The 24,209-nt window shown below is 45.8% G+C and overlaps 1 protein-coding gene across 1 annotated transcript in view; it reads right to left on the minus strand.

Moving 5' to 3' along the window:
* Window positions 1-3,403: 3,403 nt before the first annotated feature.
* Window positions 3,404-24,209, minus strand: part of ighmbp2 (immunoglobulin mu DNA binding protein 2) — a 32,130-nt gene continuing 11,324 nt past the window's right edge. The window contains exons 10-19 of the mRNA XM_045227084.1: window positions 14,426-14,608; window positions 13,913-14,031; window positions 13,597-13,691; window positions 13,342-13,465; window positions 13,067-13,242; window positions 7,045-7,270; window positions 6,613-6,791; window positions 5,984-6,328; window positions 5,695-5,892; window positions 3,404-4,055 (exon numbers count right to left, since the gene is read on the minus strand). Coding sequence (XP_045083019.1) covers window positions 3,855-4,055; window positions 5,695-5,892; window positions 5,984-6,328; window positions 6,613-6,791; window positions 7,045-7,270; window positions 13,067-13,242; window positions 13,342-13,465; window positions 13,597-13,691; window positions 13,913-14,031; window positions 14,426-14,608 — 1,846 coding nt within the window. The 3' untranslated portion in view covers window positions 3,404-3,854. The remainder of the gene's footprint in view (window positions 4,056-5,694; window positions 5,893-5,983; window positions 6,329-6,612; window positions 6,792-7,044; window positions 7,271-13,066; window positions 13,243-13,341; window positions 13,466-13,596; window positions 13,692-13,912; window positions 14,032-14,425; window positions 14,609-24,209) is intronic.

A 24,209-nucleotide genomic window follows, 5' to 3' on the forward strand; every position in this document is an offset into this window, starting at 1 on the left:
ACAGGTGTGTGCCTTTCCAAATCATGTCCAATCAATTGAATTTACCACAGGTGGACTCCAATCAAGTTGTAGAAACATCTCAAGGATGATCAATGGAAACAGGATGCACCCGAGCTCAATTTCGAGTCTCATAGCAAAGGGTCTGAATACTTATGTAAATAAGGTATTTATTTTTGTTATTTTTAATAAATTGGCAAAAATGTCTAAAAACCTGTTTTTGCTTTGTCATTATGGGGTATTGTGTGTAGATTTATGAGAAAAAACAACAACTATTTAATCCATTTTAGAATAAGGCTGTAACGTAACAAAATGTGGAAAGAGTCAAGGGGTCTGAATACTTTCTGAATGCGCTGTATGCAGGCTTGTATGATGTGTAACATACACAGAGTATACCAAACATTAAGAACACCTTCCTAATATTGAGTTGCACCACCCTGTATAAAATGAGCAATGTTGAGGTGGTCGAACTAACTAAATGAAACATGCTTGGCTCATGTCTGTTATTTCCATATAGACTATGTAAGTATTTGTATAAAAAAAAACAGCCCATTATTAAATTGGAGAAATGATTTCATTGAGCTTTTTATTTTTTTATTCACTTGGCTACTTACTTGTTCTATTGTTGATGCATTGTCGTGAGGTTAACCTGCAAGGAAGCATTTCACTGCACTGTGTACTCCATGTACTGGGCTCCCGAGTGGCGCAGCGGTCTAAGACACTGCATCTCAGTGCTTGAGGCGTCACTACAGACCCCCTGGTTCGATTCCAGGCTGTGTGTCTCCTTGGTAACCAGATACTCTTTCTGCCATAAAATCCTTAAATAATGATGCCTTTATCTTAAGAAATATTTGAGGGGCTCTATGCAACGCCCTTAAACAACGCCCTTAGGTAAGGGAAAACTATTCCTTAAGGGAAATACTTCAGATGTTTTATGCAACCGGGCCCTGACCTACAGTAGGTATATGTATGAATGTATACTACCAGTCAGAAGTTTGGACACACCTACTCAGTCAAGGGTTTTTCTTTATTTTTTTACTATTTTCTACATTGTAGAATTATAGTGAAGACATCAAAACTATGAAATAACACATATGGAATCATGTAGTAACCAAAAAAGTGTTAAACAAATCAACATATATTTTATATTTGAGATTCTTCAAAGTAGCCACCCTTTGCCTTGATGACAGCTTTGCACACTCTTGGCGTTCTCTCAACCAGCTTCACCTGGAATGCTTTTCCAACAGTCTTGAAGGAGTTCCCACATATACTGAGCACTTGTTGGCTGCTTTTCCTTCACTCTGCCGTCCGACTCATCCTGTCGGGCTGTCGGGCTGTATCACCGCCTGGTACGGCAACTGCACCGCCCACAACCGCAGGGCTCTCCAGAGGGTGGTGCGGTCTGCCGAACGCATTATCGGGGGCAAACTACCCGCCCTCCAAGACACATACAGCACCCGATGTCACAGGAAGGCCAAAAAGATAATCAAGGACATCAACCACCCGAGCCACTGCCTGTTCACCCCGCTATCATCCAGAAGGCGAGGTCAGTACAGGTGCATCAAAGCTGGGACCGAGAGAAACAGCTTCTATCTCAAGGCCATCAGACTGTTAAATAGCCATCACTAGCACATTAGAGGCTGCTGCTGCCTATTGAAATCACTGGCCACTTTAAGAAATGGAACACTAGTCACTTTAATAATGTTTCCATATCTTGCACTACTCATCTCATATGTATATACTGTATTCTATTCTATAATATTCTACTGTATCTTAGTCCATGCCGCTTGTCCATATATGTATATATTCTTAAATTCCATTCCTTACTAGATTTGTGTGTACATGTTGTGAAACTGTTAGATATTACTGCACTGTCAGAGCTAGAAGCACAAGCATTTCGCTACACCCGTAATAACATCTGCTAAACACGTGTATATGTGACAAATAAAATGTAATTTGATTTATTGAAACCAGGGCACCTCCACAAATGCTTTTTCCATTTATATCCATACTGAATGAAGCAGTTAAGGGACCTCATGGGCACCCTTAACTTTTTCACTTAATTTATGGGGGAAATTCACCTTAAAATGTTTTGTGCAACTGACTTCAAGTTAAGGAAACTTTCAGGGCAATTATGAGGAGAAAAATAACTTCAGACGTTTTATGCCACCTGGTCCTGGTTGACTATGTCAGTTGCACAAAACATTTTAAGGTGAATTTGTGCAGGTGAATGTTTTCCTCTGCCCTGGTTGCAAAAAGGAAAACATCAACCAGCTAGCTAGGTGTAAAGCTAGCTAGCTACTTAGCGAAACAATGGAAGGGGCACAATCCATTGCCTACAAAGCTAGCTACCTGGCTAGCTAGCTAGCTACCTACTCTGTAAGTTAGCTCGATGTGCTAGAAAGTAACAGAAACAAGTTGAGATTAAAGTAGAGAAACATGTTTTATTATCTTCTGAATCAACTTGTTTCCTCCTGTCTTGAATGTAGAAGTTCTATTTTGCGATCTCCCAAAATAAATGCTCTTTGATGAGACGTTCAGTGAGTGAATCAGGTCATCTCCCGCCTTACATGACTTCAAACTACCATAAAACCCCTTAAGTATGCCCTTACCTACATAAGGACCCGAAACGGCGGCATCCGTATGATCGGTGGGACTCACCATATGGCAAATGGACGGCCCCTTACTAGACGTCTGCGCGCAACGCCCTTAAACAATTCCCTTAAGGAATCATTTCCCCTGACCTAAGGGAAATCCTTAAGGGAAACACTTAAGATGTTTTATGCAACCGGGCTCAGGCCCCAAGTGAAACTGTGTTGCTGGCCGGTAGTACTTTATTGTCCATTAACTTAGAGAATGGAAATATGTCTTTATGGTCACAACCCAGTCCCCCGAGACACACACCCCCTGCTGGACTGGAGGCAATGGGTCATCTGCAGTGCAGCGCCTCTTACCAATCAACATTTATTTTTTTGCCGACATGGGCTAGTTGAGGGATGATGCACAACTATATTTCGAAACTGCACCTTGTGTTTTCTACTAGTAGGTTGACACCCCGACTGAAATCCATTTATTTACATTTTATATCATTTGGAAATGGATCCACGGGCCTACAAAAGGTTGCAAGTACATGATCAGATAAAACAAACAAAAATATACTTTAGTAGCATCTTCGACAAAAATACTAATGTCAACCATAATCGGAATCATTGATAAAAGTCTAGAAATATTTAATAATATTAAAGTAGTCTAGTGGTTAGAGAAGCGGGCCAGTACCCGGAGGGTTGCCAGTACCCGGAGGGTTGCCAGTACGAATCCCAGCTCAGTGCCAGTACCCGGAGGGTTGCCAGTACGAATCCCAGCTCAGTGCCAGTTTTTTTTTTTTTTTTATTTCACCTTTATTTACCCGGAGGGTTGCCAGTACGAATCCCAGCTCAGATGGGAAAATCTGGTGCATAGTGAGCCGGCAACCGGAGGGTTGCTGAAATCATCCTAGATACCGTCCCTTGCCGTTGTGCCAATGACCAAGGCACTAACCCCCTACAAATTGTTTCAGAGGCGCGGCACTGCAGATGACCCATTGCCTCCAGTCCAGCAGGGGGTGTGTGTCTCGGGGGGACTGGGTTGTGAGCATAAAAGACACATTTCTATTCTCTAAGTTAATGGACAACACCCTTTACTGGATGTCCTGTATGTGTGAGTATGAGACACATTGAGTTATATACCATATTAACACAAGATATTGACAGACAGGTTGAAATGATCTAGCAGTAATCTGTTTAAATAATTATATCTATTTAGCCCACATATGGTCATCCTCAGAGCTTACAGTCATTGACAAACTGGATTTAAAAAGGTCAATTATTCTCCTTCTCCTTGGGTTTGGTCTTCCGCTGCTTTTCCATGCCTTTGAGTTTGGAGTCCAGCTTCCTGTGTAGATAGGCCTTCTTGTTAGGATCTACAGACTTGTCCTTGTGTCCACTACCAGCATACAGCACACCTTCTTTACTAATCCTCATCCTGGCATTGGCCTTGGCTTGGTCTCCACACCCATGGACCTGGAGGAGTTACAACACAGTACATAGAGGAGTTACAACACAGTACATAGAGGAGTTACAACACAGAGGAGTTACAACACAGTACATAGAGGAGTTACAACACAGAGGAGTTACAACACAGTACATAGAGGAGTTACAACACAGTACATAGAGGAGTTACAACACAGTACATAGGAGTTACAACACAGTACATAGAGGAGTTACAACACAGTACATAGAGGAGTTACAACACAGAGGAGTTACACCACAGTACATAGAGGAGTTACACCACAGTACATAGAGGAGTTACAACACAGTACATAGAGGAGTTACAACACAGTACATAGAGGAGTTACAACACAGTACATAGAGGAGTTACAACACAGTACATAGAGGAGTTACAACACAGAGGAGTTACAACACAGTTACACAGAGGAGTTACAACACAGTACATAGATGAGTTACAACACAGTACATAGAGGAGTTACAACACAGTTACATAGAGGAGTTACAACACAGTACATAGAGGAGTTACAACACAGTACATAGGAGTTACAACACAGTACATAGGAGTTACAACACAGTACATAGGAGTTACAACACAGTACATAGAGGAGTTACAACACAGTACATAGAGGAGTTACAACACAGTACATAGAGGAGTTACAACACAGTACATAGAGGAGTTACAACACAGTACATAGAGGAGTTACAACACAGAGGAGTTACAACACAGAGGAGTTACAACACAGAGGAGTTACAACACAGTACATAGAGGAGTTACACCACAGTACATAGAGGAGTTACACCACAGTACATAGAGGAGTTACAACACAGTACATAGAGGAGTTACAACACAGTACATAGAGGAGTTACAACACAGTACATAGAGGAGTTACAACACAGTACATAGAGGAGTTACAACACAGTACATATAGGAGTTACAACACAGTACATAGAGGAGTTACAACACAGTACATAGAGGAGTTACAACACAGTTACATCAGAGAAGACCGTTTTCAAAAATGTGAAACTAAATTAATTCAGTCTACCAAATACAAAATATTCCTGAACGTGACCATTGGTAGATAAGAGTTACAAAAAATTAGGGCTCTGGATAAGAGCGTCTGCTAAATGACTAAAATGTAAATGTAAAATGTAGACCAATAACAAAGAGAGTTTGCCCTCTTCTCTGCCAATAAGAGCTGGTTTTCTCCCATTAGGCCCCTCCCCCTCAGACCACTTACAGACTGCCCTAGTTATATTCTTGCTTGAGAAATTGCATTTTGCTAAGAAGCTATTTTTGTGTCCTTGGCCATTTTAATTAAAAACAATCAATCATAGTAAGGTACTTATTTGTTAACCAGAAATGATTTGATAGAGATCAAAACGGCTGCATTGGACTAAAAACATTACAAGAATATAGACATCTTGATTAAATGAACTCGAGTTAACGGATGAACTCTGACAGCTAAAAACGCCAATGTATACTATACAGTGGAACACTATACAGTGGAACACAATACAGTGAGAGCAATAGTCAGAAAATGATTTTCCTACATCTAGAAACAATCTGAGTCTTACCTCAGGGATGTGGTGACCGAGGCAGTACTGAGTCTTACCTCAGGGATGTGGTGACCGAGGCAGTACTGAGTCTTACCTCAGGGATGTGGTGACCGAGGCAGTACTGTCTGTTGCAGAACAGACAGAGTTGTCCCAGATGAACTACTGACGTTTTACACTTGACAAAACTACAGACGCGTTCTGCCTTCAACACAGCATCTATTAGGGTGTCGAAGTCATCGTCCGCTGTGGCAGCCGCAGCGATCTCACAGGCACCCGCTTTGGTCTTCTTGGTCTTTCCTAAGGGGAGAGAAATCATCAATATAAATATCGGATCAAACATGAAGCAGGCAATTAGAGTGAGCCTTGACAAATGTTGATCAAACATTTTTACACCAACCTTTTGCCTTGGTCTTCTTAGCAGTCGGAGTCTGTCCTGCTGTACGGACGGCTGATGCTTCTAGATGCTTCTCCTCCCTCTTCTCCTGCTCCCGTCTCATTCGTTCCAGATGTAAAGTCTTCAGATCTACAGGTGCTGCTGGTTGACATGAAGGTCCTGCAGGAGGCTCTGTGACGCTCTTCTCTCCCTCCAGGACGGCTGCTGGTTGTAGGGATTGTTGCCCCTCTCCTTCCCCAGCCTGGTTAGGCCCTGCTGGGAGTCTGGAGACGGTGATGCATCTGTCCTTTCCCTCTCCCTGGCTCTCATGGTTCAGGCCCAGCTCCTCTGCAACCTGTTTTAGATTTTAGTTGTATTTATTTGCACAGTAACAAACAAAGTACAACATGAAAGTACAACACAGGCCCAGCTCCTCTGCGGTGTCGAAGAGAAACATAAAATGAAAAGCCTCACCACAATTTGTACATTGATAAATGTACAACTACAAAAAGGTAATTTTCCTGAAGAAAAACGGTGCTTGTTTCAGCTGTCCAGAAGTATTTTAATGGTAGCGGTAGAAGTTAAGTTGCAGATGCAAGCACACTAATAAAAACTGTCAGTCAACAAAGCATTATATACCTGGTGAACCAGCAGGCGGTCGTGGGAGTTGAGGGTCGAGGGAAACCGTAGCTCAGTCTGGTCTGGGTCCCGGAGGAACCACTCCACCTGGTCCTTGATCTCCAGGTACTTCATCTGGGTCTGTCTCTGCTCCTCCTCTGTGGGGGTGGAACGTCTGGCTCCGCTCTGTGCGCTGGGACCTGTGTCATGCGAATCAACGTGAACATGTTAAAAGTTTTGATTCATTTTTGAGTTGCGTGCATATTTCTGTATCACTACCACAGCAAGGGGTTAGATTAAACCTGGAATAAAAAAAGTATTTTTCAATTGAGATTCTCCATTGAGCTTGATTTTGTAGTCTAGGACTAGGCTTAATCTGTGTCTGGAAAACCAGCCTCCCCAAACCGTTAACCTTGATGTCCATATTATTACAGTGTACGAGTGACGCCACACCTGAACCTGTCCGGGTCTGGGTCTGGGTCCGGGTCTGGGGCTGGGTCTGGGGCTGGGGGTCTCCTCCCTGGGACTTGTTCCCCCCAGAGGTCCTCTTGTGTCCTGGCTCCACTTTGCTCCCAGCCTGGCCCTTCTGCTTATTGGAGGAAGAGCTGCTAGCAGTAGCTTTAGTGTTGTTAGCCTTGGTGTCTCTGTGGTCTCTGGTGTAGTTCTGGGGCACAATGTCCTGTAGGTAGGGATGGATTTATACCAACTTATTTCTCAGGCTAATATTGCCGATATGGATAACAATATTTTTTTAGACTAGTATTGCCAATATCGTAATCAATATTTTTTTGGCTAGTATTGCCTATATCGATATTTTTAGACCATTATTGCCAATATCGATATTCTTTAGGCTAGTATTGGCAATATCGTAATGTTATGACTAACTACTGTTCCCTCAGAGGGAAACCAGGTACAACATACTATGGGAGTTGCACTCTCGCGACTTCGGTTGAAGGATCTACACGCCTGACAAGGCCAATGAAATCCGCGCCTCGCTAGAAGCCCCGCCTTCCACAGGTGATAAGCGTGAGGCTCGGATTAATTCCTTCAAGTTAATCCCGCTCTTCACCGAGCCCAGGAACGGGCGGCGCGGGGCCCAACAGGTGTTGTACCTAGTTTCCCTCATTCAGGGAACAGTAGTTATATAGTCATAATGTTCCGTTCCCTTTCAGTCAGTCAACATGCTATGGGGAAATATAATCACGCCCCAAGCCGACCCCAACGGATACCAAATGAAACGGCCCGTGGCAGACCACCCAGACCTGACCCCGCCAGATGCAACCGTCTGGGTATTGCGCACACGGCGTGCTGCCTAGTGACTTTCCCCGGTCCCAACCGTAAGCACACTGTGGGCAACACTGGGAGCAGTGACATCCAAGCGATAAAACCTCACAATAGTGTGTGGTGATGCCCAACTCGCAGCAGCACAAATATCTCCTATTAAACAAACGCCCAAGACGCCGGCAGACCCCTGGTGGAGTGGGCGCTGACACCACTAGGTAACCCTTGCTGCTATATGCCAGGGAGATAGTCTCCAAAATCCAGTGGGAGAGACCCTGTTTAGAGAGCGCCTTGAAGAAGCACTGAAAAGGAACAATTCCTTTACCTTGGCACCAGAGCTCAAAACGCTTGCCACTTATATGCATACAGCCATCTCATGGAGGGCGCCCTCGCAGACTGAATGGTAGCAATAACATTCAGAGGTAAACCTCTAGCCATCAGATTGGCCCTCTCAGGGGCCAGACCCATAAGAACCAAATCTCTGGCCTCACTTGCCAAACCTGCCTGTGTGCCTGGGACAACAGGTCCCTGCACAACGGGAGTTTCCACGGGTCCCCGCCTAAAAGGCGATTGATCTCCGTGAACCAAGGCTGCCTGGGCTAATGGGAAGCCACAAAATTAAATGGCGCACCCTCTCCAACTTGGGCTGAATCAGAACCACTGGTGGAAACGCGTAAAGAAGGGGACCGAGGCCACTGGGGCGCCAGAGCGCCCGTTTCCAAGGGGGGCACTCGGGTCCCTCATCGAGAAAACTAGACTGCGTGTTTTCTCACGATGCGTAAAAATCTACGTCGGCCCTGCCGAAAATGTCCCATACTTGGGAGAGCCTCCACTCCAGAGAGAGAGGGTCCCACCTGGATAAAAGATCTGCACCCAAGTTGAGGCAACCGGGGACATGCATCGCCCAAAGCAAAAGCATGTGCTCACTGCTCCCCAGCAATAGGGAGCGAGCCAAGGTTAGGAGGGAGAGGGACATCAACCCCCAGGGTGGCAGGGTGGCAGGTTGGCAGGGTGGCAGGGTGGCAGGGAGGCAGGGTAGCAGGGTGGCAGGGAGGCAGGTTGGCAGGGTGGCAGGGTGGCAGGTGGCAGGGAGGCAGGGTGGCAGGGTGGCAGGGAGGCAGGGTGGCAGGGAGGCAGGGTGGCAGGGTGTCTCTCCCTGTCTGTTGATGTACGCCACCACTGACATATTGTTGGTTCTGTCCAGCATAAGCCGGACCGACAAAAACAGGGGAAAGTGCCTGAGTGCCAGATACTCAGGGTAATTGACATGCAGTGCGCTCCGCACCAGTGTCCATACCCCCCCCCAAATCAATTTGCCTTAGTGCAGCGCACCCCACCTCAGGGTGGATGAGTCTGTCGTGATCACCTTGCAGGATACAACTCAGCCCATGGGAGCCCCCTGACAGTAGCAGATGGTCCCCACCACAGGGCCAGGGCCCGTAGGCCTGACAGTAGCAGATGGTCCCCACCACAGGGCCAGGGCCCGTAGGCCTGACAGTAGCAGATGGTCCCCACCACAGGGCCAGGGCCCGTAGGCCTGACAGTAGCAGATGGTCCCCACCACAGGGCCAGGGCCCGTAGGCCTGACAGTAGCAGATGGTCCCCACCACAGGGCCAGGGCCCGTAGGCCTGACAGTAGCAGATGGTCCCCACCACAGGGCCAGGGCCCGTAGGCCTGACAGTAGCAGATGGTCCCCACCACAGGGCCAGGGCCCGTAGGCCTGACAGTAGCAGATGGTCCCCACCACAGGGCCAGGGCCCGTAGGCCTGACAGTAGCAGATGGTCCCCACCACAGGGCCAGGGCCCGTAGGCCTGACAGTAGCAGATGGTCCCCACCACAGGGCCAGGGCCCGTAGGCCTGACAGTAGCAGATGGTCCCCACCACAGGGCCAGGGCCCGTAGGCCTGACAGTAGCAGATGGTCCCCACCACAGGGCCAGGGCCCGTAGGCCTGACAGTAGCAGATGGTCCCCACCACAGGGCCAGGGCCCGTAGGCCTGACAGTAGCAGATGGTGCCCACCACAGGGCCAGGGCCCGTAGGCCTGACAGTAGCAGATGGTCCCCACCACAGGGCCAGGGCCCGTAGGCCTGACAGTAGCAGATGGTCCCCACCACAGGGCCAGGACCCGTAGGCCTGACAGTAGCAGATGGTCCCCACCACTGGGCCAGGGCCCGTAGGCCTGACAGTAGCAGATGGTCCCCACCACAGGGCCAGGGCCCGTAGGCCTGACAGTAGCAGATGGTCCCCACCACAGGGCCAGGGCCCGTGGCCTGACAGTAGCAGATGGTCCCCACCACAGGGCCAGGGCCCGTAGGCCTGACAGTAGCAGATGGTCCCCACCACAGGGCCAGGGCCCGTAGGCCTGACAGTAGCAGATGGTCCCCACCACTGGGCCAGGGGCCCGTAGGCCTCACAGTAGCAGATGGTCCCCACCACAGGGCCAGGGCCCGTAGGCCTGACAGTAGCAGATGGTCCCCACCACAGGGCCAGGGCCCGTAGGCCTGACAGTAGCAGATGGTCCCCACCACTGGGCCAGGGCCCGTAGGCCTGACAGTAGCAGATGGTCCCCACCACTGGGCCAGGGCCCGTAGACCTCACAGTAGCAGATGGTCCCCACCACAGGGCCAGGGCCCGTAGGCCTGACAGTAGCAGATGGTGCCCACCACAGGGCCAGGGCCCGTAGGCCTGACAGTAGCAGATGGTGCCCACCACAGGGCCAGGGCCCGTAGGCCTGACAGTAGCAGATGGTCCCCACCACAGGGCCAGGGCCCGTAGGCCTGACAGTAGCAGATGGTCCCCACCACAGGGCCAGGGCCCGTAGGCCTGACAGTAGCAGATGGTCCCCACCACAGGGCCAGGGCCCGTAGGCCTGACAGTAGCAGATGGTCCCCACCACAGGGCCAGGGCCCGTAGGCCTGACAGTAGCAGATGGTCCCCACCACAGGGCCAGGGCCCGTAGGCCTGACAGTAGCAGATGGTGCCCACCACAGGGCCAGGGCCCGTAGGCCTGACAGTAGCAGATGGTCCCCACCACAGGGCCAGGGCCCGTAGGCCTGACAGTAGCAGATGGTCCCCACCACAGGGCCAGGGCCCGTAGGCCTGACAGTAGCAGATGGTCCCCACCACTGGGCCAGGGCCCGTAGGCCTGACAGTAGCAGATGGTCCCCACCACAGGGCCAGGGCCCGTAGGCCTGACAGTAGCAGATGGTCCCCACCACAGGGCCAGGGCCCGTAGGCCTGACAGTAGCAGATGGTCCCCACCACAGGGCCAGGGCCCGTAGGCCTGACAGTAGCAGATGGTCCCCACCACTGGGCCAGGGCCCGTAGGCCTCACAGTAGCAGATGGTCCCCACCACAGGGCCAGGGCCCGTAGGCCTGACAGTAGCAGATGGTCCCCACCACAGGGCCAGGGCCCGTAGGCCTGACAGTAGCAGATGGTCCCCACCACTGGGCCAGGGCCCGTAGGCCTGACAGTAGCAGATGGTCCCCACCACTGGGCCAGGGCCCGTAGGCCTCACAGTAGCAGATGGTCCCCACCACAGGGCCAGGGCCCGTAGGCCTGACAGTAGCAGATGGTCCCCACCACAGGGCCAGGGCCCGTAGGCCTGACAGTAGCAGATGGTCCCCACCACAGGGCCAGGGCCCGTAGGCCTGACAGTAGCATCCCAGAAATGTTCCATACGCACAAAAAGCTTATTTCACTCACATTTTTTACACACATTTGTTTACATCCCTGTTTGTGAGCATTTCTCATTTGCCAAGATAATCCATCCACCTGACAAGTGTGGCATATCAATAAGCTGATTAAATAGCATGACCATTACACAGGTGCACCTTGTGCTGGTGACAATAAAAGCCCACTATAAAATGTGTAGTCTTGTCCCACAACACAATGCCACAGATGTCTCATGTTTTGAGGGAGCAGCAACTGGCATCCTGACTGCAGGAATGTCCACCAGAGCTGTTGCCAGAGAATTTAAATGTTCATTTCTGAACCAACGTCGTTTTAGAGAATTTGGCAGTACATCCAACCGGCCTCACAATAGCATCTGAGACCAGTCACCCGGACAGCTGATGAAACTGTCTGTAATAAAGCCCTTTTGGGGGGGAAAAACTCATTCTGATTGACTGGGCCCCTGCCCAGTCATGTGAAATCCATAGATTAGGGCCTAATTTATATATTTCAATTGACTGATTTCCTTATATGAACTGTAACTCAGTAAAATCGTTAAAATTGTTGCGTTTATATTTTTGTTCAGTATATATACACACAGTGCCTTCACTTTTTCAAAATTGTATTTAGTTACAGCCTGAAATTTAAATGGATTACATTTAGATTTATTGTCACTGGCCTACACACAATACCCCATAATGTCAAAGTGGAATTATGTTTTTATACATTTTTACAAATTAATTTAAAATGAAAAGCTGAAATGTCTTAAGTATTCAACCCCTTTGTTATGGCAAGCCTAAAAAGGTTCACGAGTTTAAAAAAATGCTTAACAAGTCAAATAAGTTGCATGGACTATAATAATAGTCTTTAACATGATTTCTGAATGACTACCCCATCTCTGTACCCCACACATACAATTATCTGTAAGGTCCCTCAGTCGAACAGTGAATTTCAAACACAGATTCAACCACAAAGACCAGGGAGGTTTTCCAATACCTCGCAAAGAAGGACACTGATTGGTAGAACGGTAAAAAAAAAAAAAAGAAGAAGCAGACATTGAATATCCCTTTGAGCACGGTGAAGTTATTAATTACACTTTGGATGGTGTATCAATACACCCAGTCCCTACAGAGATACAGGCGCCGTTCCTAGCTCAGTTGCCGGAGAGGACACCCGAGAGCAGTAAATAGAAAACTGCTTACGGTGAATAATCTGGTATTAGCATGACAGTTCTATTAACAGCCTTTGACCTCACAGCAGATTACTGGAGGATGTTTTCACTTTGTCATTACGGGGGTAATGTGTGTAGATTTGTGAGAGATTTTTTTTTACATTTAATCCATTTTGATTTCAGGCTGTAACACAATGTGGAATAAGTCAATACTTTCTGAAGGCCCTGTATTTTTGGCTAGTATTGCCAATATCGATAGCAAAATAATTACATTTAAAATGGAGAGGACTACAAAAACATTCCTTGATTGATTGATACGTTATTGATCCCAAAAGGATATTGACCTACCTGCAGGTACTCAAAGGCGGTGCGTACATCTCCGTGCTGGGTCATGTGATCGACGAGGGACTTGAGGAAGGCGTGGGTCTGGACGGTCTGCGTGTCACACACTAGGGCCAGGTGACGTCTGGCTCGAGTCACCGCCACGTTGATCCTCCGGTCCTCAGCTAAGAACCCTATCTCACCTGAAGGAGAGACGTAAACTTAGTACATCAGCACATTGGTGATGAAGCAGACTATACACACACACACACACACACACACACACACACACGCTAGTTTACCTTTCCTGTTGGATCTGACCAAGGTCAGCACCACAGCCTCCTTCTCTCTGCCCTGGAAGCCATCTACAGACCTGATCTCCAGATCAGGATGTCTCGCTGAGAGACGCTGGCGCAGGAGATCCACCTGAAAACACAGACCATCAGAACACCCACCTTCTGTCACAAACACGTTTCAGATCTTTCAACACACTGGGCTCTGCAAAAAAACTCAACTGATCTCCACTAAAAACAGAGGTGAAAGCAGCCCTGACTCACCTGCAGATTATAAGGGGCAATAACAGCGATGTCTTTGGGTTTCACCCCTGCTTCAGTCAACGCTTTGATGTGCAGTTCCACAATGTCCACCTCACCTGTTTGTCAGAATAAGAGTTAATCACAATTAGTTTATTAGATTTAAGAAGACAAGATACCCGAGTGAGCTTCCTCTTAGTTTAGACTATGTCATAGTGTTGAGTTAGGGGACATTCTGGTTTGGTAATAGTAAGAAAACATTATCACAACAGAATCATATACATAAAAACAACCACCAACAGGGAATAGGACACCTTATCAGAACATTTAGAAAGCTGACCTTGGTTTCCTTTGGACTGTTCGTCGGTCACCTCCATCTCACTGAGCCCGCACCCTGCTGTGTCTATGAGGAGGAGAGGGGTGCTGGTCTCGTCAACACTGGCTACTCCTGGGAGATCTCTGTTCAGGGGAAAGATCAATGTTAGAACTGGGTTCCTTACAGGGTTGGGGGTCAATTCCATTTCAATTTATGAAGTGAAAGCGAAAGTCAACTTCATTCAGTCAATCCAGGAATTAACTGAAAGTCTGGAATGAAAGTCAAAATTGGACTTTCAGTTTAATTACAGAATTCACTGATTTGAAATGGAATTGACCCCAACCCTGATCCTAAACCCTCATTAAAATGTATAATAATTTATGTGAGATCAATGGACTGCGTTTACACAGGCAGCCCAATTCTGATATTTTGCCTAAATTATTGATATTTTGACCACATCAGACCAGATGCCAATAATTGGGCAAAAGATCAGAATTGGGCTGCCTGTGTAAACGCAGCCATGGAGGCAGTTGTTACTTGAGCAGATGTTTCTCCACTGAGCTGTGTGCGGTGAGCTTGCCCTGGTACATCTGCTCCGAGGCCCAGGTCATGATGTTACGGTTCATTCGGTACTGCACGGTCAGCATCCTGACTACGGAGTCTCCATACTTCTGAATCAACCTCTCCATCAGGCTGACAGAAAGGCCTTTAGATGCAGCCCTGGATGAGGAAAATAGTATTGATTGAAATCAAAGTCTCTATTTTAAAATACGGCAACAGTATAGACACCACCACCTGTTTAACAAACTATTTACCTGGCGGGTACGACTGGGGACAAGTCAGAACCCGTCACCTGTGGTGTCCCCCAAGCAGGGCTCGAAACTAACTTTTTTATTCATCACCTTTCCAGAATCGTCCCGAACTGAAGATGAACCGTCCCAAATTAAATAGTTTTATGGGTCTACTCTAAGTCATTCACAGGGATTTAAAGGCAGTGGTGTAAAGTACTTAAGTAAGAATACTTTAAAGTACTACTTTTGACAACTTTTACTTCACTCCATTTCCTAAAGAAAATTATGTACTTTTTACTCCATACATTTTCCCTGACACCTAAAAGTACTCGTTACATTTTGAATGCTTACCAGGACAGGAAAATTGCCTAATTCACAGACTTATCAAGAGAACATCCCTGGTCATCTCTACTGCCTCTGATCTGGGGGACTCACTAAACACACATGCTTTGTTTGTAAATGATGTCTGAGTGTTGATGTGCCCCTGGCTTTCTGTAAATAATAAAAACTAGAAAATGGTACCGTCTGGTTTGGTTAATTTAAGGAATTTGAAATTATTTATACTTGTACTTTTACTTTTAATACTTAAGTTTATTTGCGCAATTACATTTACTTTTGATACTTAAGTATATTTTAAACCAAATACTTTTAGGCTTTTACTCAAGTAGTATTTTACTGGGTGACTTTCACTTTTAGGTATCTTTACTTTCACTCAAGTATGACGACTGAGTACTTTTTCCACCACTGCTAATATGTGTACTACTCAGATAGATGAGTCAACTAAGCCACAAATTCACATTTAAATATTTGTCTCTAAAAAGCCCAACATTGGAATAATATTCAAATCTACTATCTATTTTGCATAAATGTACATACATAATTAGTTTCAAGTTGTATTAGTTGTATGTACAGGATACACATGGTTTACACTGTCCAAACAAAATGCTTACTTGCAGGTTCCTTCTGGACAATTCAACAACATTAAGAAATAATACAAGGTAAGAATATGAACACAAAGTAAATGTCTCAGTAGAATAGAATAGACATTTTAGCATCAGGATAATACAGGAAGGAACCATTTATAGTCCAATATTTACACATGTTTTGGGGAAGGGGGGATTGGGGGGCAAATGTTTAAATTGTGCAGTATTTAGCAATCATAATACAAGTCTGGTAGCAGGTGTGATGTGTGTGTAGCATGAATGTATATGTGTGTATGTCTGTGTGTGTGTGTGTGTGTGTGCTAAGGTGTGGAGAATCAGTGCAGGTGGTCAGTCCAGTTCAAGTGTTCAGCAGTCTGATGGTTTGTAGATAGAAACTGTCTCTGAGCCTGTTGGTATCAGACCTCATGCTCCGGTACCGTCTGCCCAAGGGAGAGAACAGCTCGTGGCTGGAGGGTGTGGGGGGTCCTGGATGATGCTGCGGGCCTTCCTCAGTCACTGTTTTGTGTAAATGTCCTGGATGGGTGGGAGCATGGTTCCAGTGAGTCACCTCTGGAGGGCCTTGCGGTCATGGACGGAGCAGTACCAGGCCGTGATGCAACCGGTCAGGATGCTCTTGATGGTATAACGCTAGTATTTGGAGAGGACCCGGGGCGGAATGCCGAATTTCTTCAGCCGCCTTAGGAAGTAGAGAAAAATATTCTGAATTCAAAATGCAGCTGTGCAACGGTTTGGGTCTTACGGTGCGACCCGTTCAGATGGGTTGGGTCTCACGGTGCGACCCGTTCAGATGGTTTGGGTCTCACGGTGCGACCCGTTCAGATGGGTTGGGTCTCACGGTGCGACCCGTTCAGATGGGTTGGGTCTCACGGTGCGACCCGTTCAGATGGTTCAGCATTGCACCTGTACTACCATTACTGTACCTCAATTCCACCTCACAAAAGTCTGCATTTCCTTCTCATTTAACTCCTCAAAGTATTGCCATACAGGACTTCACTGCTGCCGCTGGCCTTTCTCTGCCTTTCTTCCAACTGTTAACGACGATGAGGTAGTGGTGGAGAGTCGACTTCAAAATAATTGATTCCTCAACTCCTTGCAAGTCTACTCCCATTTCTGAGTGTCAAGATTCGATTCCTACTCCTAAGATTCTGTATTTTTGGAACAGTGGAGACTGAATAGTTGCCATTCCTCCGAGATCACAAACACTGACATCTTTCATAGCGAGGGATGGAGAGAGAGAGGAGGGGCACAGTATAGGCAGGTCAGCCACCAGACAGACAGTCAGAACCGTGCACTAGGCCTATCTATCAGTATAGGCAGGTCAGCCACCAGACAGACAGTCAGAACCGTGCACTAGGCCTATCTATCAGTATAGGCAGGTCAGCCACCAGACAGTCAGAACCGTGCACTAGGCCTATCTATCAGTATAGGCAGGTCAGCCACCAGACAGTCAGAACCGTGCACTAGGCCTATCTATCAGTATAGGCAGGTCAGCCACCAGACAGACAGAACCGTGCACTAGGCCTATCTATCAGTATAGGCAGGTCAGCCACCAGACAGACAGTCAGAACCGTGCACTAGGCCTATCTATCAGTATAGGCAGGTCAGCCACCAGACAGACAGAACCGTACACTAGGCCTATCTATCAGTATAGGCAGGTCAGCCACCAGACAGTCAGAACCGTGCACTAGGTCTATCTATCAGTATAGGCAGGTCAGCCACCAGACAGACAGAACCGTACACTAGGCCTATCTATCAGTATAGGCAGGTCAGCCACCAGACAGACAGAACCGTACACTAGGCCTATCTATCAGTATAGGCAGGTCAGCCACCAGATAGACAGAACCGTGCATTAGTCCTATCTATCGGCAATCAAAAGCTGTATCTCACAATTTCTTGGCTTGCAATGTCTCGCAACTAGGATAGGATATTCTACACGCAACAGAAGGAAGACTGAACAAACTTGCAACATAATCGGCGTAATGAATCCACCCCAGGCGAGCCAGCGTTTAAGAGAGAGAGGAGGGGGCAGAAAAGAAAAGAAAAGGTGGCATGTCTTGGTAATCTGCCTTGCATGCCTCGCAAATTCACCAAAGTAGCCTGAAGTTTGCCTCTTCCTCTCAGGTTTTATTTAATTTACACAACTTTCCCCTTTATAGCCATATAGTCTAATTAGGCTACAAGGTACCGAGTCGATGTGCAGGGGTACGAAGTAATAACTTGGCTATATACAATTTACAGTACCAGTCAAAGTTTGGACACACCTACTCATTCAAGGGTTTATCTTTATTTTTACATTGTAGAATAATAGTGAATACGTCAAAACTATGAAATAACACATATGGAATCATGTACTAACCAAAAAAAGTGTTAAATCAAAATATATTTTATATTTGATTTTCTACAAAGTATCCACCCATTCTCTCAACCAGCTTCACTGCATCGCAGTGCTAGCTGTGCCACTAGAGATCCTGGTTCGAGTACAGGCTCTGTCGCAGTCGGCTGCGACCGGGAGACCCATTGGGAGGCGCACAATTGGCCCAGCGTCGTCCAGGTTAGGGGAGGGTTTGGCCGGTAGGGATTTCCTTGTCCCATCGCGCACTAGCGGGCCGGGCGCAGTGCACGCTGACACGGTCGCCAGGTGTACGGCGTTTCCTCCGACACATTGGTGGAAACGCCGTACACCTGTGTCAAGAAGCAGCGCGACTCGGTTGGGTTGTGTTTCGGAGGACGCACGGCTCCCGACCTTCGCCTCTCCCGTGTCCGTACGGGAGTTGCAGTGATGGGAGAAGACTAACTACCAATTGTATCCAACCAATCACGAAATTGGGGAGGAAAAAACGTTTGAGCCAATAAGTTGTGTTGTGACAAGGTAGGGGTGGTATACAGAAGATAGCCCTATTTGGTAAAAGACCAAGTCCATATTATGGCAAGAACAGCTCAAATAAGCAAAGAGAAATGACAGTCCATCATTACTTTAAGACATGAAGGTCAGTCAATACAGAACATTTCAAGAACTTTGAAAGTTTCTTCAAGTGCAGTCGCAAAAAAACATCAAGCGCTATTCTGAAACTGGCTCTCATGAGGACCGCCACAGGAAAGGAAGACCCAGAGTTACCTCTGCTGCAGAGGATAAGTTCATTAGAGTTACCAGCCACAGAAATCTGCAATTAACTGCACCTCAGATTGCAGCCCAAATAAATGCTTCAGAGTTCAAGTAACAGACACATCAACTGTTCAGAGGAGACTGCGTGAATCAGGCGTTCATGGTCGAAATGCTGCAAAGAAACCACTAATAAAGGACACCAATAAGAAGAAGAGACTTGCTTGGGCCAAGAAACATGAGCAATGGACATTAGACCGGTGGAAATCTGTCCTTTGGTCTGATGAGTCTAAATGTGAGATTTATGGTTTCAACTGCCGTGTCTTTGCATGTGTGGTTCCCACCGTGAAGCATGGAGGAGGAAGGTGTGATGGTGTGGGGTGCTTTGCTGGTGACACTGTCTGTGATTTATTTAGAATTCAAGGCACACTTAACCAGCATGGCTACCACAGCATTCTGCAGCGATACGCCATCCCATCTGGTTTGCGCTTAGTGGGACTATCATTTGTTTTTCAACAGGACAATGACCCAACACACCTACAGGCTGTGTAAGGGCTATTTGACCCAATAAGGAGAGTGATGTGCTGCATCAGACGACCTGGCCTCCACAATCCCCCGACCTCAACCCAATTGAGATGGTTTGGGATCAGTCGGACGGCAGAGTGAAGGAAAAGCAGCCAACAAGTGCTCAGCATATGTGGGAACTCCTTCAAGACTGTTGGAAAAGCATTCCAGGTGAAGCTGGTTGAGAGAATGCCAAGAGTGTGCAAAGCTGTCATCAAGGCAAAGGGTGGCTACTTTGAAGAATCTCAAATATAAAATATATTTTGATTTGTTTAACACTTTTTTGGTTACTACATGATTCCATATGTGTTATTTCATAGTTTTGATGTCTTCACTATTATTCTACAATGTAGAAAATAGTAAAAATAAAGAAATACCCTGGAATGAGTAGGTGTGTTCAAACTTTTGACTGGTACTGTACGTAAATATGTACATATCGGTAGGGATAAAGTGACTAAGCAACAGGATAGATAAACAGTAACAGCAGCGTATGTGATGATTCAAAAGAGCTGGTGAAAAAAGGGTAAATGCAGATAGTTAAATAGTTAACCAATAGCTACCTGGACTAACTATTTAGCAGTCATGGCTTGGGGGTAGAAGCTGTTCAGGCTCCTGTTGGTTTCAGACTTGGTGCATCGGTAGCAAAGGCTTGATTCTGTTGACATACTCGAGGCATGGTTCACAAGAGCGGAGAGAAGGCCTGTTGCGCAACGCACATCACCCACCTTGCATCTGAGCGGAGCCAGTCAGCACTTGGATGTTTTATGTAATTTTATGAGGCATGTCTTACCTTGTTTCAAAGTAGCCTAGCCAAAATCTGACCATAGAAATGTTGAGGTAATTATTTTATTAACACTTCCTCATATGCCATTAAAAACAGCATTTCTCTCATGTTCTATTGGTTTACAAATAAACTTTCTTTCAATATCCAGCAGCCAGGCACAATCCTAGTCATATTAGCAACCCATGCTAGTATCTCTTTTTATTTCCAACTCTGCATAGAAGGTCAGCATCCCGGACTCGCCTCTTCACTGTTGACGTTGAGACTGGTGTTTTGTGGGTACTATTTAATGAAGCTGCCAGTTGAGGACCTGTGAGGCGTCTGTTTCTCAAACTAGACACTCTAATGTATTTGTCCTCTTGCTCAGTTGTGCACCGGGGCCTCCCACTCCTCTTTCTATTCTGGTTAGAGCCAGTTTGCGCTGTTCTGTGAAGGGAGTAGTACACAGCGTTGTACGAGATTTTCAGTTTCTTGGCAATTTCTCGCATGGAATATCCTTCATTTCTCAGAACAAGAATAGACTGAGGAGTTTCAGAAGAAAGTTATTTGTTTCTGGCCATTTTGAGCCTGTAATCGAACCCACAATTGCTGATGCTCCAGATCCTCAACTAGTCTCAAGAAGGCCAGTTTTATTGCTTCTTTAATCAGCACAACAGTTTTCAGCTGTTCTAACATAATTGCAAAAGGGTTTTCTAATGATCAATTAGCCTTTTACAATGATAAACTTGGATTAGCATATGTAGATATTCCATTTAAAAAAAAAAATGTATCAGCCGTTTCCAGCTACAATAGACATTTACAACATTAACAATGTCTACACTGTATTTCTGATCAATTTGATGTTATTTTAAAATGTACAAAATTTTTTGCTTTTCTTTCGAAAACAATGACATTTCTAAGTGACCCCAAACTTTTGAACGGTAGTGTATATATAAATTCCAGTCGTACTTTATCAAAAGCCTTTTCGAAGTCTGCTATGAATACCAGGCCTGGTTTCCCAGATTTTTCATAGTGTTCTATTGTTTCCAATACTTGCCTTATATTATCTCAAATGTATCGTCCATGTAAAAAAACATGATTAGAATTAGAATGAATAATATCCGACAATACCTTTTTAATTCTATGCGCTATACATTTTGCTAGAATTTTTGCATCACAACACTGAAGTGTAAGGGGTCTCCAATTTTTTTTTTTTATGAACTAGATCTATATATTTCCCACTGGTATCCTGTTTCAGTCATAATGAAATCAGACCTTCTTGTTGAGTGTCTGATAATCTACCATTTGCATATGAGTGGTTAAAACATGCTAGTAACGATCCTCTGAGAATATCAAAAAAAGTTTGGTATACCTCAACTGGTATGCCATCCAGCCCTGGAGTTTTCCTGGACTTAAAGGCTTTAATTGCATCAAGAAGTTCCTCCTGTGTAATTTTACCTTCACATGAATCTTTCTGTACGGCTGTTTATTTTACATTATCAATAGAAAAAAATAATCCATACAATTAACTTTGGTTAGAGGAGATAGAGGCGACTGAAATGAAAACATCTGCTTAAAGTACTTTGTTTCCTCCTTCAAAATATAATTTGGTGAATCATGGGTGACTCCGTCATTTGTTACCAGTTTCAGTAAATTATTTTTGGTATCATTTCTATGTTGAAGATTAAATAATAATTTTGTGCATTTTTCCCCATATTCCTTCCAGTTTGCTTTATTTTTTATCTTTCTTGAATAAGTTCCTCCATTTAGTTTTGTTTTTTTCCTCCAATTTATTCTGAGCCTCTCTATGTTACAGTTTTTATTGCTATCTATCTGTTCTGTTAGACTTTCTATTTCCTTTGTTAGTATGGACTCTTTTGACCTAAATTGCTTTTGTTTTCGAGATGAGTACTGAATTGCATGGCCTCTAAAGGCTCATTTAAAAGTGTCCCATACATATAAGGGGATTTGCTGTACCTATGTTATGTCAAAAAATGCAGTTATAAAATCCTCTGTCCTAGTTCAAAACAAGTTATCATCCAATAGGCTTTGATTAAATTTCCAATATCCTCGCCCACGTGGAAATTCAGTAAGAGTAATGTATATGCCAATTATATGATGGTCTGATCGCATTCTGTCCCCCATCAACACTTTCACTTTTGGTGCCAACGAGAATGAGATAAGAAAGAAGTCAAGACGACTAGCTTGATTGAGTCTCCGCCATGTATATCTCACTGGGTCAGGACATTTAAGCCTCCATACATCTACTAGTTCTAATGTATCCATGACATTCATGATTTCCTTAAGAGCATGAGGGTGATAGTTTGATTTCCTTTACGGTTCATTGAGGTATTTAAAACAGTATTATAATCTCCCACCATAATAATATAGTATTGTATTGCTTGCAGGGTTGATCATTTATTATATACACTGCTCAAAAAAATTAAGGGAACACTAAAATAACACATCCTAGATCTGAATTAATGAAATAATCTTATTAAATACTTTTTTCTTTACATAGTTGAATGTGCTGACAACAAAATCAAAAAAATTATCAATGGAAATCAAATGTATCAACCCATGGAGGTCTGGATTTGGAGTCACACTCAAAATTAAAGTGGAAAACCACACTACAGGCTGATCCAACTTTGATGTAATGTCCTTAAAACAAGTCAAAATGAGGCTCAGTAGTGTGTGTGGCCTCCACGTGCCTGTATGACCTCCCTACAACGCCTGGGCATGCTCCTGATGAGGTGGCGGATGGTCTCCTGAGGGATCTCCTCCCAGACCTGGACTAAAGCATCCGCCAACTCCTGGACAGTCTGTGGTGCAATGTGGCGTTGGTGGATGGAGCGAGACATGATGTCCCAGATGTGCTCAATTGGATTCAGGTCTGGGGAACGGGCAGGCCAGTCCATAGCATCAATGCCTTCCTCTTGCAGGAACTGCTGACACACTCCAGCCACATGAGGTCTAGCATTGTCTTGCATTAGGAGGAACCCAGGGCCAACCGCACCAGCATATGGTCTCACAAGGTGTCTGAGGATCTCATCTCGGTACCTAATGGCAGTCAGGCTACCTCTGGCGAGCACATGGAGGACTGTGCGGCCCCCAAAATAAATGCCATCTCACACCATGACTGACCCACCGCCAAACCGGTCATGCTGGAGGATGTTGCAGGCAGCAGAACGTTCTCCACAGCGTCTCCAGACTCTGTCACGTGCTCAGTGTGAACCTGCTTTAATCTGTGAAGAGCACAGGGCGCCAGTGGCGAATTTGCCAATCTTGGTGTTCTCTGGCAAATGCCAAACGTCCTGCACGGTGTTGGGCTGTAAGCTCAACCCCCACCTGTGGACGTCGGGCCCTCATACCACCCTCATGGAGTCTGTTTCTGACCGTTTGAGCAGACACATGCACATTTGTGGCCTGCTGGAGGTCATTTTGCAGGGCTCTGGCAGTGCTCCTCCTGCTCCTCCTTGCACAAAGGCGGAGGTAGCGGTCCTGCTGTTGGGTTGTTGCCCTCCACGGCCTCCTCCACGTCTCCTGATGTACTGGCCTGTCTCCTGGTAGCGCTCCATGCTCTGGACACTACGCTGACAGACACAGCATACCTTCTTGCCACAGCTCGCATTGATGTGCCATCCTGGATGAGCTGCACTACCTGAGCCACTTGTGTGGGTTGTAGACTCCGTCTCATGCTACCACTAGAGTGAAAGCACCGCCAGCATTCAAAAGTGACCAAAACATCAGCCAGGAAGCATAGGAACTGAGAAGTGGTCTGTGGTCACCACCTGCAAAACCAGTCCTTTATTGGGGGTGTCTTGCTAATTGCCTATAATTTCCACCTGTTGTCTATTCCATTTGCACAACAGCATGTGAAATGTATTGTCAATCAGTGTTGGTTCCTAAGTGGACAGTTTGATTTCACAGAAGTGTGATTAACTTGGAGTTAAAAAAAAAAATTTTGAGCACTGTATATTTTCAAAGAAGCGTGGATCATCATTATTTGGTCTGTAAAGTTAATGAGCCATATCTGTTTATGGACCAATAACATATTTTTAAAAATCCATCTACCTTGCGTATCTATTTGGACAATTTGCACATTCGGATCGAAATTACTGTTAATTAATATCATCACCCCTTTTGAGTTTCTTTGCCCACC

The sequence above is a fragment of the Coregonus clupeaformis genome, chromosome 19 (genome assembly GCF_020615455.1).
Source record: "Coregonus clupeaformis isolate EN_2021a chromosome 19, ASM2061545v1, whole genome shotgun sequence".
Taxonomy (NCBI): domain Eukaryota; kingdom Metazoa; phylum Chordata; class Actinopteri; order Salmoniformes; family Salmonidae; genus Coregonus; species Coregonus clupeaformis.